This window comes from Lytechinus variegatus, chromosome 11 (genome assembly GCF_018143015.1).
Source record: "Lytechinus variegatus isolate NC3 chromosome 11, Lvar_3.0, whole genome shotgun sequence".
NCBI classification, from domain to species: Eukaryota; Metazoa; Echinodermata; class Echinoidea; order Temnopleuroida; family Toxopneustidae; genus Lytechinus; species Lytechinus variegatus.
Genome location: NC_054750.1, coordinates 27,010,347 through 27,028,655, shown reverse-complemented (window position 1 = coordinate 27,028,655; position 18,309 = coordinate 27,010,347). Strand labels below are relative to the sequence as shown.

The 18,309-nt window shown below is 36.3% G+C and overlaps 1 protein-coding gene across 2 annotated transcripts in view; it reads left to right on the top strand.

Annotated features, from left to right (window-relative positions):
- LOC121424357 (deleted in malignant brain tumors 1 protein-like) overlaps positions 1-18,044 on the top strand; it is a 32,721-nt gene extending 14,677 nt beyond the window's left edge. For both annotated transcript variants that reach the window (XM_041620013.1, XM_041620015.1), the window contains exons 13-27: positions 96-258; positions 744-889; positions 3,180-3,494; positions 3,866-4,180; positions 4,702-4,862; positions 5,660-5,810; positions 6,772-6,984; positions 8,047-8,142; positions 9,623-9,946; positions 10,722-10,885; positions 11,944-12,097; positions 13,111-13,256; positions 13,582-13,744; positions 16,044-16,358; positions 16,823-18,044. In XM_041620013.1, the coding sequence (XP_041475947.1) occupies positions 96-258; positions 744-889; positions 3,180-3,494; positions 3,866-4,180; positions 4,702-4,862; positions 5,660-5,810; positions 6,772-6,984; positions 8,047-8,142; positions 9,623-9,946; positions 10,722-10,885; positions 11,944-12,097; positions 13,111-13,256; positions 13,582-13,744; positions 16,044-16,358; positions 16,823-17,151 (3,155 nt within the window). In that variant the 3' untranslated portion in view covers positions 17,152-18,044. The remainder of the gene's footprint in view (positions 1-95; positions 259-743; positions 890-3,179; positions 3,495-3,865; positions 4,181-4,701; positions 4,863-5,659; positions 5,811-6,771; positions 6,985-8,046; positions 8,143-9,622; positions 9,947-10,721; positions 10,886-11,943; positions 12,098-13,110; positions 13,257-13,581; positions 13,745-16,043; positions 16,359-16,822) is intronic.
- The last annotated feature ends 265 nt before the right edge of the window (positions 18,045-18,309 follow it).

The window sequence follows — 18,309 nt, the reverse complement described above, 5'->3', positions numbered from 1 at the left end:
CAGTAGAAAATAAGTAATTATATTTGGATTTTCAGATGTCTTTATACTGGGTTACCACGTTACATGAAACGATACTTTCTGTCTTCTTCATGTAGTTCGTCTCAGCGATGGTAACACCCCTTCAGAGGGAAGAGTCGAGCTCTACTATGACGGTCAGTGGGGTACTGTCTGTGATGATGATTGGACGATTCAGAATGGTCACGTGGTCTGTCGATCTCTGAGTTTCGGTGACGCCGTTGCCGTGACCGAAAGAGGAAGGTAATCTACCACCATCATTTTGCTGTGAATTGTTATGTTGCCATGTTATTTAATCTATCCAAGCTCTTTTTCATGGAAATAAAATTAATACGCCCGCTAAGGTAGGTAGACTGTTTATATTCTTTTTTCTATGGAGAACTAAAAAGAAAATTTAGGAAGGAATTCTGTGTTGATTCTGAAAATCACTTCCAGATTTAGTATTGTTTTTCCCCTGTCCTAGAAAGACTAGAATGAAAATTTATATGTTTCAAGTGCTCATCAGTTCATCGTTATTAGCCCTGCCCTGACCCATCATATATTTTGTATAGTCTTTCCACCTTGTGAAAGAAGTTGGTAATACTAATAATGATAACATCTGTACTCTTTTTCATATTGGGTACTAAATATTTAATGCCTTCTGCATTCTGTATCCATTATGAGAAGACTTTGAACACATTTTCTATCAATCATCAATGATGTCGATTTTCTCTATTGATGTTTTACAGGTTTGGGCATGGTCAAGGACCGATTTACCTAGACAACATTAACTGTATAGGATCAGAGACAAGTCTATTGAACTGTTCTCATTCTGGTCTTGGTACTCATGATTGTGATCATTCGGAAGATGCCGGCGTTGTGTGTTCCCAGCCAGGTCATTTTCTTTCTGTTTTATTATTTTTTTAAATTGAGTTTCATTTATTTTGTAACATAACAAAAACAATAATTAGAATCATATGATTGTGTAACTGTAAAAGAACAAGAATCAAAAGCGAGTCAATTAATGTATTGCTCGCAGAACATAAACCTGATAGAAAAATATGTAAACAGCATTTGTTGATTTAGTGAATGAATTTCTCAAGAAAACACATCTTTAACTTGTTATTTTTCTTTTTTCCCTTTCTTTCAATATATATATATTTAATATCACCTTTATTCAAAATAAAACAAAGGGAAGTTACAAACAATTAAAATAAATCCAGGTTACTCATTTGTTTTAGGACAAAGTACAAGACTAACTACTTTAGTGTATTATTATTATTATTATTACTTATCATTTGTACTGCGCTTTTCCCATTAGGCCCAAAGCGCTTACAATGTAATATTTAAAAAACTACAAAGTATTAAACAGATAAGTTTTTAATGACTTTTTGAAGATTGCTAATGATGGAGACTGTCTAATTATTAGTGGCAGGTTGTTCCAGGATTTTGAAGCCGACACTGTAAAAGTTCTGTCACCAGCTAATGTACGAGTTATTGAATATGTGAGGCGAAGGTGATCACTGGCCGATCTAAGAGCTCTAGTTGGTGTATACAGATTCAAGCAGTTACTTAAATACTGTGGAGCCTGTTTATTCAGTGTTTTGTAGACAGTCACGAGTAATTTGAACGTAATTCTCTGTTTGAAAGGAAGCCAGTGAAGAGAGTTAAAGAGTGGTTGGGAAGGATGATCCCGGGAAACCTGTAAAATTAATCGTGCTGCCCAATTTTGTAGTCGTTGAACACGGGCTAATTGATTAGAGGGAATTGTAGAAAGGAGCCCATTGCAATAATCAATACGAGACAGAACCAATGAACGAACAGCATTGTGACAGGCAGACTGGTCAATAAACCTTCTGATTCTAGAAATGTTCCTTAAATAAAAAGTGACTGTGCTACAGATATGAGAGATATGGTACGACATTGACATGCGGGAATCAAATATGACACCAAGGTTTCGTATTTTTTCTGATGGTCTAATGAGTGTACCATCAACATCAAGTTGAACATTTGGAAGATTGCGCAAGTTATAAGTAGAGGCAACAACAAAAAATTCAGTTTTATTATCATTAAGTTTTAGTTTATTCACTATCATCCACTGTCTTATATCTGATATACAATTCTGGAGTTTAACCAGTGCATTATTGAGAGCTCCAGGAGTCTTCGGATCAAAAGAAACATATAATTGTATGTCATCAGCGTAAAAATGATAATTGATACAGTGATTTCGGATGATATCACCAACTGGAAGAGTATATATTGAGTAGCCTATGGGTCCGACTATTGACCCCTGAGGGAGTCCAAATTCTAGAGTTATGGGATTTGACAATGTGCCGTCAATATCAACTTGCGAAGTCCATCCAGACAGGTATGATTGAAACCAGGATAAGACTGTGGACCTAATGCCTATTCTATTGAATAACCGGGATATGAAAATGTTATGATCTATTGTATCAAACGCGGCAGATAAATCTAACAGCACCATGAAAACTACATTATTAGAGTCGAGAGAAAACATGATATCATTTTTTACTTTGATCAGAGCAGACTCGGTGCTATGACCTGGCCTATAGGCAGATTGGAGAGGATCAAGAATATTATTAGATTCAATATGATCAGCTAGTTGAGTACATGCCGCCTTCTCGATGAGTTTACCTAGAAATGATAAGTTTGAGACCGGTCTATAATTACTGATATCATTTACGTCCAACCCTGATTTCTTCAAAAAAGGTTTGATGATTGCTGAATGTGCTTGATCAGGGAAAATACCTGTGGAAAGAGATTGATTGATTAAATTTGTGAGCAATGGTAATAAATGAACGATGTTTTCTTTCAAAATCCATGTAGGAATGGGGTCAAGACGTGAGTGTAAAATAAAAATTCTTACTTTAGTGTAAGATATCAAGCAATATTAATCCTTTTCTTATGCTACTTCTTTCTATATACCTTTTGGTGGGTTATAGCATGCACCCCTTTTTTAATTACCATTTTCCAGCTGATCAAATATTTCATAATCTTTTTTTTCCATAGCCATTTCAATTACTGCAGGCCTATTCAACTATCATTTGCAAGAAAAAGGGGGGCCTGCATGCTGTTCTTAATAAAACCATCAAGTTCCTATTTTACTTTTCAATAAAACATTTGCAGCATTTCAATCAAAATATAAATTTTGATTTTGATAACAGATACAATCCGTTTGGTCGGTGGTTCCTCTAAATACGAAGGACGGGTTGAAATACTGCAGAATGGTGCTTGGGGTACGGTCTGTGATGATCTATGGGACATGCACGATGCTGCCGTGGTGTGCCGAGAACTCGGATATGCCACAGCACTGGAGGCTAGGTCACGGGCGAGTTTCGGGCAAGGCACTGGTTTGATTCTTCTTGATGATGTGCGATGCAGCGGGAGGGAGATTCGACTCGTTGATTGCCCGCATAACGGACTGGGTCAGCATAACTGTCAACATCTTGAAGATGCTGGAGTGGTTTGTCAAGATATTGGTGAGCCCGCTTGCCCTCATTACCCTGTTCTTATCTTCTTGAGATCAATGGCATTTGAGAAAATACAGCTCCGATTATCTTCATATTCTACTTGAGCTTCCTTTGATTTTCTGCTGTAGGCGCATCTTCCAAACTATCAGTAAAGAACAGAAAGTAAAAAAATATCTACTGGAAACATTGTTTCTGGCTCAGAGAATATACCATTAGTACAGGCTTCCTCTTTTTGTGATAGGATTATATTGGCATCCCTCTTTAAAGAATCATAAAAACTATTTCTTTTCGTTGCTTTTCTTAATATTTACCGACGAACAACAGAAAAATGTATGTGTTTTTGTTATTGCTTTGTTTTTGTCATTGTTATCGTTGGACAGTTGAGCTTCGTCTTGTGAATGGCCGAACCCCAAACACTGGTAGAGTGGAGCTAAGGTACCAAGGTCAATGGGGAACTATTTGTGATGATGGTTGGGATGTGACTGATGCTGCTGTCGTATGCCGTGAACTCGGCTTCCCGCGGGCCATCTCGGCGAACCATCAAGCATCGTTTGGGCAAGGCATCGGTACTGTCTTCCTATCAGACATTTCGTGCGGAGGACAAGAATCGACCATTTTCAGTTGCCCTAACTCCGGTGTTGGTCTGAACAGCTGTAGCCATGGAGAAGATGCGGGGGTCGTGTGTATGCCAAAAAGTGAGTTCGATATATCCTCAATCTGAATGTGCAATCACATTGAACTAACTGAAGATTTCAAGCATATTGAGGTAATGAGATATTAAATGAGTTGAGAAGATGCATATAAGTCTCATCAAGCTAACTCAGTCAGGACAAGATGGCAAGAGAGGTTTGTGACTATTTCCATTTTCTTAATAGATTACTTTACAACATCCTTTATGAAATGGCATAATATAATTTAGAATAAAATTACTACTCATCATATCTAATGATTTCAATCATTAGATATGACATTTGAGGTATAATGATAATAATAATGATAATATAATGATAATAATAATAATGATGATAATGATAATAACAATAATAACAAAAAGAATAAGATCAATAGCTTGATTTATATAGCGCCTATTCAAGAAAATACTTATATGCTTGAAAATAAATGTTTACAGTACCTTTATAGTGTTGTCTCTGTTAATTTTCTAGCTCTTGAAGAACCCTTCAAAAATGTCATTGAATATGTTTTTGTCTTTCTGAAGTTCGTTTAAGTGGTGGTACCAACTCTAATGAAGGAAGAGTAGAGGTCTTTATGAATGGCCTATGGGGTACAGTGTGTGACGATGCTTGGGATATCTACGATGCTGAAGTAGTCTGCAGACAACTTGGTTTTGAAGGAGCTGTCGGAGAGGCTCTTACAAAGGTGAGAAAATAATGAGGACGGACAATTCTACAGTTTGGAAATAATGTCCTTTAACAGATGATAGTAAGTGTATTTAGCACTTATCATTACATTGTTAACTGATGATTAAACCTTGTTATCAACATCGTTGTACATCAATACGATTTGAAATTCTTAAGTTTTAAATATTCAATGTACAGTATAAACTAACATAAGAAAATGATACAACGAATAATGTCAAACTCATAAAGAGTGTTCAGTTTGATTAAACTTTAATGTAAGATTTTCACTTCTGTTAATTTTGTAATTTTATTATAAATAATGTGATTTCTATTCTCTTTGAGTAAGCCATTTGTAATGTTTTTATGTCATATGGTACCCTCTTATAAGCATTGCATGTCTCGTGTCTCCTAATCATCTATCTACTATTTGCTCTGGTTTTTTTGTGTGAATACTAGTATTTCATGAATCTGTTATCTTGTTTTGTTTACATATTTGATGATTGAATGAATGAATTGAATTGATTTGAATATCACATAAGTTGTGAAGTAAATGATAGATTTTGTCTGAGGAATAGATGCATTTAAAAAATTGAGATTATCCACCATTATATCGTTTCTTTAAAGTCAACTCGTGTAAATACTTCACATTCTCATGTAATAAATTGTAATGATTGACCTTTTAAAGTTAATATTTTACTATTCAATTGTTTATATCTTGTCAATATTTGATATTTGAATGATGTGGAGTATAACTGCCTTTCTGTCTTCTCATGTCAAGTTGTATGGCTATGGAGTAAACCCTCCTTTCTTTATCAGGATCGTTTTTCAGCAGGTTTTGGTCCTATTCACATGTCTAATGTAAGATGCTCTGGTGATGAGAGTGAATTGTCAGAGTGTTATCATAGCGTACTTGGTCAACATTCTTGTGGTCATCACAATGACGCAGGTGTAGTTTGCTCAGTTCCAGGTGAGTAGAACTATAGAATTTTCGCATAAAATATATATTTTGGATAATTTCATAAAATTTGTACGTCCAACCCACATGTATGAGAGACATTCCTGAGACCATTCATCTCTGTTTCCGAGTTCTTATAAAAATGTTGCATTGCTTCTGGAGTTTTCACCAATAAAATACACATTTTGGACAGTTTCATCACATGTTTAATGTAAGATGCTCTGATGATGATGAGAGTGTCATCATAGTGTGTTTGGTTTACATGAATAAAGCCTACAGGCACTGCGAAATTGTTCACTAAATGTAATTTCCAGTCCTTCACTTGGCTTAACGTTACCGGTCTTAGCTTGAAGGCATTCATAATTCAGTTGTAGCAATCTGTATCACGTCATTGGTGCTTTAAGAAGTTTATCTACTCATAACCTGAACCAATGGCTCAAGGTATATTTTTCGTGTTAGGTTTACCAAATCCATGTATTCAGTAGTACAGGTTTCATCCCACCGCTGCCACCATAAATTCCATCTAGATCTGGGCCCTGTAATAAAAGCTTAGCATTTGATCACAGTGCTGATTTCTATGATTGATTGCATTGATAATTGTGTATGATCAATCATAGATATCAGACTTATGGTCAATTACAAAGCTATATGTTACTGGGTCCAGCGTTGAAGATACATGACCCTGTCTTAATGGAGAAACTTACATCAGGGGCCTGTATCATAAAGCTTAGCAATTGATCATGGAGCTGATATCTACAATTGATTACATTGATTATTGTGTATGATCAATCATAAAAATCAGACCCATGATCAATCGCAAAGCTTTGTGTTACCGGGCCCTTGATTGCTTTTATCCTGGTATATTGTGAACACACTTTTTTTCTTATGTGTCCTATGGGACAGAGGATGCGATAAATACATGGTGATAGACAAGATTTCCCTGAGCGAATTTTACAACTTTTGTCTTCTCCAGTTCGCCTTGTTGACGGTACGATGCCAAATGAAGGTCGCGTGGAAATATTCGCCAATGGTTTCTGGGGTACAGTCTGCGATAGAGAATGGGATATCAAAGACGCCACCGTGGTATGCCGGGAACTCGGCTTTGGGCCTGCGGTTGAGGCCACGGCTGGGGCACGATTTGGACCAGGAACTGGCGCTATCACACTCAGCAATGTTCAGTGTGATGGTATGTCTTTGATCAGTCTTCGTGTATCATGACTACCTAGAAGTTACAAAGTTGAATTTAGTGTAGGCCTACTAATTTCTGTTAATGTGGTGTAAATATTGGCGGATAATTAATCATTGGTGTCAAGTATGTTATGTTGAAAAATAAATGTTGCAAATTCTATCTATTTCGTTGTAAGAAGGTAATACTTTATAACATGAATACCATCTATATAACATGTTTTAATGATAAAAATGATAGACAGCAAGTGCTGTTCTGTATTCATCTCTATAGAAGTGAGATGCAGTACAATCTTTCACAGAAATTGATTTAAGTCAATAATGTAGCAGTAAATACGTGCCTACCCCAAAAAAATGTAGTATTTCAATTGATAATTATGAATACTATCTGACAATTCTTCTTTTTTTTTATTGACTGATACATTAGTTTCAAAAATAACTTTATAATTTTGCGTGATTGAGTTCAGATTTACTAAAGATAGCTTTTATCATAATAAAGATTAAAAATGACTTATTCTTAAAAGGTATGTGTGTATAATATATGCACTCTCTTTCAAACACCCACACCTCCAACACACACCCTAAACACACCCACACAGAAATTGAATCTTCAATTCAACAAGCTGGCATTGTTCCATTCATGATTCAAAAAATTGTTTCGTTTCAAAGATCAATTATTTATCAATTATTCATATATCAATTCATTTTTGTATGTATCTACAAATTGATTTGTTTATATATTCCTTTTTTTTATTCATTTTTTTATTGATATTATTAATAACTGTTAAAAATTCCTTTTTTTCCTTCCATATAACGTACTATAAAATCTTGCTAAATACCTGAAAACAATAATTGTAAGCCAATTTGCACCACAGTAATAGCATAATGTGTCGTCAGAATGATACTCAAAGGTATAACTTTTCCAATCGTCTTATTTCCCCTATTTGATATCAAAAACCTCAGAAAATGCAATGAAATTGTTCACTTGCTTCAACATTTCCAGTATTTTTGTTATTTCAGAAAACAACCAATATGACTTTGTTTCCTTTGCTTTTTCTCCTAGAATCCGAGGACAAGCTAATTGATTGTGAACATGATCAATTTGGAGTACACAACTGTAATCATGGTTTAGATGCTGGTGTTATATGCAGAGGACCAGGTCAGTATGACATACCATTCATACATTTCTTTTCTTCATGTTTTTTTTCAATTCACTCCAATTTCTATTTAATTCTCACTTAAAAATATACATAATACAAAATATAAAAAAAGTATTAACTTAACAAGCAGAAGAAAAAATAAAACCCAAGAGGCCTTGTACAAATGAAGAGGAGAAAGGACAAGATAAAATATTTAAAACTAAGAATATAAACAGAGAGGTAAGAACAAAAAATCACAACTTACAAGAAAAAAATGACTATGCATAATTCAGATAAAGAAACTGCTTCAATATTTTTTAAGGAATTAAAGATTTAAGAATTTGTTCTGATTGAATACTCATATGTGATATACAGTGCGTCCCAGAATAAACGAAACCGAGATTTAGCGATCATTTATCATAACTTAATCATAAATAGAATAGACAAATGACCTACCAATTTAAAGCTTAGAATCTCCTCTTTCATATGATATTACTTAGGTTATTTCTTATTCACGCATGAGTGAGCAAAAACAATTTGAAGAAAGGATACCAAAACCTCATTTGGCGGGGGTTATCTGGGTTTCAAAAAGAAAACCACATTTCTGGAAAGTTCAATATCTGCTCTTTAATTTGGTACCAAAATTACAAAAAATGGTCAAGGAATAAAAAAGTTCTGGTCATTTGAAATAAGGCTTGTATTTCCATAATTTCATGAGATAAACGTGTTTTCACCAGTTTCCCACAGAAGCTTTCGCATGGTGAACAAAAGATTTAATGCATGGCTGATCGTCAACAAAACAGAGTGTCGAGAGAGTTTGAAAGCCATCCTGGAGAACCTCTTCATTTTATGAAATTATTGAAATTCAAGCCTTATTTCAAATGACCAGAACTTTGTTATTTCGTGACCATTTTCTGTAATTTAGGTATCAAATTAAAGAGCAGATATTGAACTTTTCAAAAATGTGGTTTTCTTTTTGAAACCCAGATACCCCCCGCCAAATGAGTTTTTGATATCCTTTCTTCAAATTGCATTTGCTCACTCATGCGTGAATGAGAAATAATCTAAGTAATATCAGATGAAAGAAGAGATTCTAAGCTTTAAATTAGTAGGTCATTTGTCTATTTTATTTATGATTAAGTAATGATAAATAATTGCTAAATCTCGGTTTCGTTTTTTCTGGGACGCAATGTATTTCGTCCATCTGAGTGTTATTTTAGCTCAATAAGAATAATTTTTGGTAATTATTTTTTAATTATGAAATACATAGAACAGCTGACCATATATAATTCTGAAAAGAAAGAATTCATAGGAATAATGAATTCACCCAGGGCACAACCCCTGGCGCTAATTCTCTGCACAAAAAGCATGTTAACATATAGCTACAGAAAAACAGGATAATAACTGCCTGGAATATAGGTCCTCGTGAATTAGAGAGCAAGTTTGTTGAATATGAATAAGTTACTAGTAGTACGATTGCATGGTATTCCGTTTTTGCAGAGTCTATTCGCCTTGTCAACAACGAGGAGCTGGACTCTAACAAAGGTCGACTTGAGATCTTCCACGCTGGTAGCTGGGGTACCGTCTGTGACGATGACTTTGACATGTTTGACGCGATCGTCGCTTGTCGTCAGTTGGGCTTCCTGATGGCGCTATCAGTGGTACCTTCAGCCTATTACGGGGATGGTTCAGGTCCTATCCACCTTGATAACATGCGATGTACTGGAACTGAGGAAAACCTTATGGAGTGTCCACGGGGCAACTCTGGACCTGGACATGACTGCAGTCACTCTGAGGATGTTGGTATCGTCTGCTATGCTGGAAGTAAGTGTCATCTCACAAGTTTTTTTTTTCATTTAACCCTTCAATATCAGTAGAATATTTATAAATGTCTCTTTAGAACATCCACAGAAAAATGATAGTAATCACGTTGAAGGTAGGCACGTAAAAGACTCTAAATATAAATCATAAAACCTTTGAAAAAAGTTACTTTAAAGTACTTTACTAGGTTGTGTTCTTGAAAAAGCAACATCATGACTTTGAAAGACATCACGCAATTTGCACATGAAGTGCACAGGAGGCACAAATACTAAAGTTAGAACTAACTTGGTGAGAATTCTGGCTGATGTATATATAGTCTAATAATGCATCTTATATGTATCATTAACAACTACAAAATTATTGGCGCATATGGAGATTAGTGTTTGGATTTTTCAGATCAAAACCTACATTCAGATTCATTTATTGGTCCATATTAAAAAAAAAAACAAATTTGTGCTCCGCTGGCAGTACACACAATAATAATATAAAGTAGGTATATAAATAAACACTAAAGACGTATAAGTTGGAAAATATTCAAACATTGGAGGAACTCACATATCCTCTAATGGGGCTGCGGAAACTGTTGGGATGGGTTGCTTCAGCCCCGGCTTTTTCGGTTAAAAAAAGTGCAAAAGTACGATCAAATTATGATTTTATGCATGATCAGCCTCACCTACAAATATTTAACTCAATATAGTCTGTTAGTCACATTTCAATATGTTTCAATGAAAAGTAGTAGAAATGAATATTGACAAGTTGCTGTTTCCTTCATGTTTAGGTGCTGTCAGGTTAGAAGACGGTCAGCACCACTATCAAGGTCGTGTAGAGATCATGATTGATAACGAGTGGGGTACTGTCTGTGATAAATCATTTGATATCGACGATGCTTCAGTGGTATGCAGGCAAGTCGGTTATCCCGGTGCAGTTGAAGTTGTTCCAAAGGTAAAACACTCCCTCAAAATATTCAGGGTCTCAACTTGATTATATTCTTGTAAATACTTGCATCATGAAATCACATCAAACCTTTGATTATGAATAAGTTAGTACGAATTGCATGGTATTTTTTCGCAGAATCTATTCGCCTTTTCAACAACGAGGAGCTGGACTCTAACAAAGGCTAACCTCGATTAGCATCTTGCTATTATGTTAGCTCCAATTACCAAATGTTTTTTTTTATATGTGATGTACTATTCCTTGTAATTGTACCTGACAGTGATATTTGGTAATAAATTCAATTCAAAATTATTTAGAGCTTCATACTCAACCATTACCAAAAGTTGGTATTAATGGTGGGTTTTGACTTAAGGATTTGGTTGATACGTTATTTGAAACCATTATCAGAGGAGAAATTTGTGCTTAATTCTTATGAATAAATCAACAGTTGTCAATAGGATGGAAACAACTATTATGTTGTGAGGAGTTGATACAGTATTGTAACTGAAGGCTGTCTCCAAATTGATATAATTGAAACACAACATTTGCAATATCCATGGCAGAGATTAATATCTATGAATATCTTTTAACAACTTTCATTACTAAAAACAAAACACCAAGCATGAACATCCCTTCATTTTTATAAGAACTGGTACAGTCCTTGCTTTATGATTACAACTTTTGAAGGAAGCCGGTCTGTTTTACAATACACACCAGAGAAACTTCAGTGTGTTAATTAAACGTCATCATCATTATCCCTGAAAATTGACAGATATAAATGAATAAAAATGAAAGTGAAAAGAAAATAATTGAAATATTAATATCATTGATGGACCATGTATTAGTAAATAAATACTACTACTACCACCACCACCACCACCACCACTTACTACTATTACTGAATAATAATAACAACAATGACAATTATTACTATCATTAGCATAGTAGTATATTTTACCCCAACATTTTGGTATGTTTTCAACATTCCATTTCATCAATCTACTTATGGTGGCAGCAGTGAGATGTTATCTCCATAAAACCAATATCATGATTTTGATTTTAACTAGGCTGGATTTGGGGAAGGAATGGGTGAGATCCACGCCAGCTACCTGGAGTGTACCGGTGATGAGAGCGCCATCACTGACTGCAGAATGTCTAGTCAGGAATCTCTTGGTAACTGCTCACACAGCGATGATGTAGGTGTGATCTGCCAATCACCAGGTTTGAATGACTTATGATTTGTAATTTTCGAAGGTTTCCATGGCAAAGAAGAAAGAGTGTACTGGTGGGTGTTTCATAAAGCTGTTCTTAAGTAAAGAGCGACTTTAAGAATGACTGGTGAACCTTTCTTATGTGCTAAATAATCACCAATGAACATAATGGTGAACTTCATTTATCATAAGAAAGGCTCACCAGCCGTTCTTAAAGTTGATCTTAACTTATGAACATCTTTATGAAACGGCCCACAGGTTTGGTACATCATGTATTCTTTTATGGGCATGTGTCTAAACTTTCGATGGTCCTGCTCGGGTCCTACATATGCCCCCAAAAGAATACATGGTGTACTGTTAACCTACACACCCTAATTTTATAATTATTTTGAAGTTTTTATTTCATTGGCTGACAAGGGAGATGGGCCCATCATAATTTGTATGTTTTAATATATGGGTGACCTATAGGATAATTGTTAATTTAATTCATACAGAATGCTTCATCTGTCATGAAGATGTATTTTTCCTGATGATCTTAGTTTGGCCAATATATGACGATAACATTCATCTGTGATACCAGGCATATACATCAAAGAATCTACTTTATTATCATTATCATTTATTGTCATACTTCCTAGGTTTGTTCCATCCTACAGACTGCTTTTAACATGATTAATAGTCCCTGGTTGATAGTATCAATATCTCAGTGGGTCATTTGTTTTCAACTCCCCAAAACTCCTAAAATTATCTTATATATTTACATGTATAAATATGAACATTCCTGTGGGATGTTTATAATAGTTAATATTCCGTGATCCAATGAGGATGTTGGCTTTTAACACTTATGGCAACAGGGCCAAATAATTCTTTAAAAAATTCACAATGATAGAGAGTCTGCTGCTACAATGTTCTTTGTCATTTTGAACTCCATCACTTAAACAGTGATTCATCAGGAACCCCTTTATCATGGACTGCTTGTCACATGAAGCTTTCTATTTTATCTTATTTTATTTTGTGATTCAGTTCGCCTGTCTGGAGGAAACAATCATAATGAAGGAAGAGTAGAGGTGTTCTTGGCTGGTACTTGGGGTACGATCTGTGATGATGGTTGGGATATCAATGATGCGTCCGTTGTCTGTCGTCACTTAGGCTACCAATCTGCCTCAAGGGTAAGCCATTGAATGTTAAATTGAGAAATTACTCAGAACCCAGAATATTGAGTTGTCAAAGATATTCATTAGCTGTTTTGACCTGTAAATGACCCCCAAACTTTCTTGTCCTGTTCTTCAATTATTAGTGACAGTTCAAAAACAAAACATGACATTTTCTATAAAAAATTTACAAATGTACCATGAACTAGAAAACCATATTTGACATGAGAGGAACAATTTGTATCATTTTTAATTTCAAATCAATTGGACTAGTGATGTCTTTCATTGATAAACCACTTGATGTATCCTGCTCTGATTGTCTGTGTGTGTGTCTGTCTGTCAGGCGACTACGGATGCATTCTTTGGAGGAGGTGAAGGACCTATCTTCATGGATGGGGTGTCTTGTGATGGTGATGAAGTGGACCTTACCATGTGCCAGCATGCAGGAATCGGCTTCCATAATTGCGGGCATCATGAAGACGCTGGAGTCGTCTGCAGCTCTTCATGTAAGCATATATTGTCAGCAAATTTATACTTTTATCAGTGATCAAACTCTGTTTTTCATATATCAGGAATTCAAAGTTAATGCACTGGCGGATCCGGGGGGGGGCATAGCAGGCCCGTACCCCCCCCCCCCCCTTTAGAAGCACAATTAAAATTTGTAATGCCGTCAAATTGCTTAAAAAATGCAGTTAAAACAGAAGTGTGCCCCCCCCCCCTTTGAAAGTGAAGACCTTTTTTTTGCTTGTCAAATTTTTTCGCGGACAAAATCCCCTCAATTTTTTATTAAAATCCTCTTTTTTTTTGGGGGGGGCTTGTCAAATTTTTCCTTGGGAAAGAATGCTCCCCTTTAAAAATAATCCTGGATCCACCCCTAAGTTAATGGATGGTGATGTTGGTGGCAACGGGATACTTATTATGGTAATGATGGTCACAATGAGCAAAATTGACAAATTCATCATTTTGTTGCCATGTTGTAGCTGTTTCATGTACCAAAGCCCATGGAAAAAAGAAAATGGAAAAAAGAAAATGGACAAAATTTGCTGTTTTCTAGCTGTTTTTCTAAAGGGCTACAAAATAGCTACAAAAAGGAGAGATGAGGCTATAAAACGGCAAGTTTCTCACTATGGGTGGAGGTGGTGAATTTGATTGTACAACAACCATTACAGGAGATTTAGGGGAAGTTAAGAATGCAAGCCCATTCTGAAGACGGGACAGTCAACCTGCCCGAAACGTTGAGTCTCTGTACTGCTTCTACTCATCATCTCTACTCGCCGACTCAAGTCAGCATCTCCTCATCCACACTACTACTCAAGCTGTTTTCAACTCATCAATCTTTTCTGGTTTATAGTCCTTTTCTGGACTACATCCAAGAAAGAATACTCTACTCTCAATCTCCACTTTCTCGCCTATTCATTCCTTTTTCTTCTATCCACTGTTTCTATAACACTCCACATGGTCTACCGTAAACCACATCAGCGAAGCCCAATTAAATGTGAATATATCTCGCTAAAAATAAAACAAAAACAGGCTAGAACTTTCAACCAGTAAATCTGGGCCATAAATAAAATATGGTTTGTGTAGTATTCACAGAATAACCAAATTCTGGCAACTAAAGTGTTACAACATTTTACAGTTTTTGTCTCACCTGCAAAGCAGAGTGAGACTTTAGGCGCCGCTTTTCCGACGGCGGCGGCAGCGGCGGCATCAACATCAAATCTTAACCTGAGGTTAAGTTTTTGAAATGATGTCATAACTTAGAAAGCATATGGACCTAGTTAATAAAACTTGGCCATAAGGTTAATTAAGTATTACTGAACATCCTATTAGAGTTTCATGTCACATGACCAAGGTCAAAGGTCATTTAGGGTCAATGAACTTAGACCATGTTGGAGGAATCAACATCGAAATCTTAACCTGAGGTTAAGTTTTTGAAATGTCATCATAACTTAGAAAATATATGGATCTAGTTCTTGAAACTGGGCCATAAGGTTAATCAAGTATCACTGAACATCCTGAAATGAGTTTCACGTCACATGACCAAGGTCAAAGGTCAGTTAGGGTCAATGAACTTTGGCCATATATTGTGGATATCTGTTGAATTCCCATCATAAATTTGAAAGTTTATGGATCTGATTCATGAAACTTGGACATAATAGTAATCAAGCATCACTGAACATTTTGTGCAAGTTTCAGGTCTCATGATTAAGGTCAAAGGTCATTTAGGGTCAATGAACTTTGGCCGAATCGGGGGTATCTGTTGAATTACCATCATAACTTTGAAAGTTTATTGGTCTAGTTCATTAAACTTGGACATTAGAGTAATCAAGTATCACTGAACATCCTGTGCGCGTTTCAGGTCACATGACCAAGGTCAAAGGTCAATGATCTTTGGCTGAAAAGGGGTGTATATGTTGAATTACCATCATAACTTTGAAAGTTTATGGATCTGATTCATGAAACTTGTACATAAGAGTAATCAAGTATCACTGAACATCCTGTTCGAGTTTCAGGTCACATGATCAAGGTCAAAGGTCATGTAAGGTCAATGAACTTTTGCCATGTTGGGTTTTTTGTTGAATAACCATCATATCTCTGTAAGTTTATTGGTCTAGTTCATAAAAAGTGGACATAAGAGTAACCATGTATCACTGAACATCTTGTGCGAGTTAGAGTAGTATTCAAAGTCAGCACCGCTGCTATATTGAACCGCGTGATGCAGGTGAGACGGCCAGAGGCATTCCACTTGTATTAACCTTGGAGACAATTGTTTCAAACACATTCCTTCTCCAATCAATGTTTCAGATTCAGTGCGGCTGGCTGGCGGGCCGAACCCTCGTCAAGGACGCGTGGAAGTCCTCGCCAACAACCAGTGGGGTACTGTATGTAAGGAAGGATGGGATCTTGTGGATGCCGATGTTCTCTGTCGCCAGCTGGGCTTCCTGGATGCGTTGCCGTCCTCCTTATATCGGAGCTTTGGTGCCGGGGTCGGTCCTATCCACTGGCATCACATGAGATGTGTTGGCACGGAGCAATCGCTTGCTGACTGCCCGGAAGGCAGTGGAAGCTCCCTAAGCTGTTCGCACTTCTCAGACGCCGCTGCCGTCTGTAATGCTGCAGGTAAGGTACCCCTTTCTATCAATCATATCCCTATTAGTCTGCAGGGGTAGACCCTTGGTTTTTATACAATTTGCATAGTGCATAATGCAGAGTCTGAAATGGCGTGACTAGATTCACTATGTACTGTGGCTGGCTCTACTGCAGACTGAGAGTTTGGCATGTAGTATTTACTATACGACTTGGTATATTGGTTATTAAAGTGTCAAATATCAGTCTGAGCTTGCAGACTATATCCCTATGAGCTAAGATGTGAAAAGTGTATGTCATGAATATAATCATGAATGCCTCAAACCTGCCTGTCAAATCTGGCATTTAAGAATATTTTGAATTTGTCGTCAATTGTAGTGCAACAAACTATTGCGGAATTTCATAGGTTCACATCTGTTGGCTCTCAGACCATTATGCAGGAAACTCAGTAGACTCATTGTAGTAGTTTCTCAATTCATGATCAATTATTCCCACAGTGAGTCTCGTTGGTGGCAGGAGCATCGCAGAAGGGTTCGTACGAATATTCCTGAACGGCCGTTGGGGTACTGTCTGTGACGATAACTGGGACAACACCGACGCCACCGTGGTCTGCCAGCAGCTGGGTTACGACAGCGGCAAGGCCATCATCAACAACAATCCTCTCCTCGGACCGTCGTCTATCAACTACTTCTCAGATTCTGTACCTATCTGGTTCAACAATGTCAATTGCGCCGGCGGGGAGAGCGCCCTCTACGACTGCCAACACTCGGGTCTGGGAAACCACAATTGTGGTCATGAGGAGGATGTCTATGTACGCTGCGAGTGAAAACAAATATTGTTATTCCATCTTGCCATGTTTGGGAATCATTCATTCCTAGAAAGAAGCGTATATTCTATTTAAAATTTTATTTTGAAGGAATAAGTTGTCATTTAAACTAGTTTTTTAAGTATCTAACCAAAGATGTGTGTTGTATATATAGCTGAACTATGAGGGAAAACAATCAATTTAATGAGGTTTGTTTGAAAGCATGTAGATATATAGACTATTTTTTATCAATTTTTTAATGTAGATAACTCAAAATATCTCCCTCTTCCGTTTTAGAATATTTTTTCTTTTAGAATGCATAGGGGCATTTGATCATCAGCACTTGGGATTAGTCAGGCATCTTCACAAAATTTGGGGGACTGAATTTACAATAGCGCAATTTTTCTTACATGAATCAAGAGTATCATTTTTAGATAGGGTGCGTAGAAATTAATGGCTGGCACCCTAAAGCTAATTTATACAAATTTTACATAGATAACCAAATTCATTATCTCACTGCAGTGAAATAATGTATAAACGTCATTTTGGCTTCAAATTTAAATGATTCCATAAATTGCTTGACTAAGATTCTATTAAAATGCTAATTCATGCACCATTATGTGTGAATTATATGCAGGAAAAGCAGATTCAACCATATCTCATGGAATAGCTGTCAAAAAGGGCTAATTACTCTGCATATATATTCTCCACTTTTAAGTAGGGCATTAGTTTTGAACTGAATTCCATGAAATTTGTGACTGGTATATACTTAAAATGTTGATTTATGCATATATAATAACTTATATTTACATGTCTGTCTCCACTTGTCCCCTTTTTGTCTCTGTCCCCCCCCCCCCTCTTTCTGTCTGTCTCTCTAATTCTACCCTTTCTTCACCTCTATTTGTCTCCCTTCTCTCTGTCTTTCATTCTTTCTCCATCTCCCCCTCTCTCCCTGTCTATTTGTATGTAAATATTGTTCACAAGTACCAGGGAAGAAAATTTATTTTCTGATGTTACTCTGTTCTTAATAACGTATTCCTTCATTTTACATCCAGTGGTTGTTTCATTATTTGACAAAATCAATTTTTTGGAAAGCTTAAGATCAATCAAATCTCCTTAAATCAATTTCAAGAACGCACAATAAAACAGAAGAATTGCTGCAACAAAGCTTTATTCAAT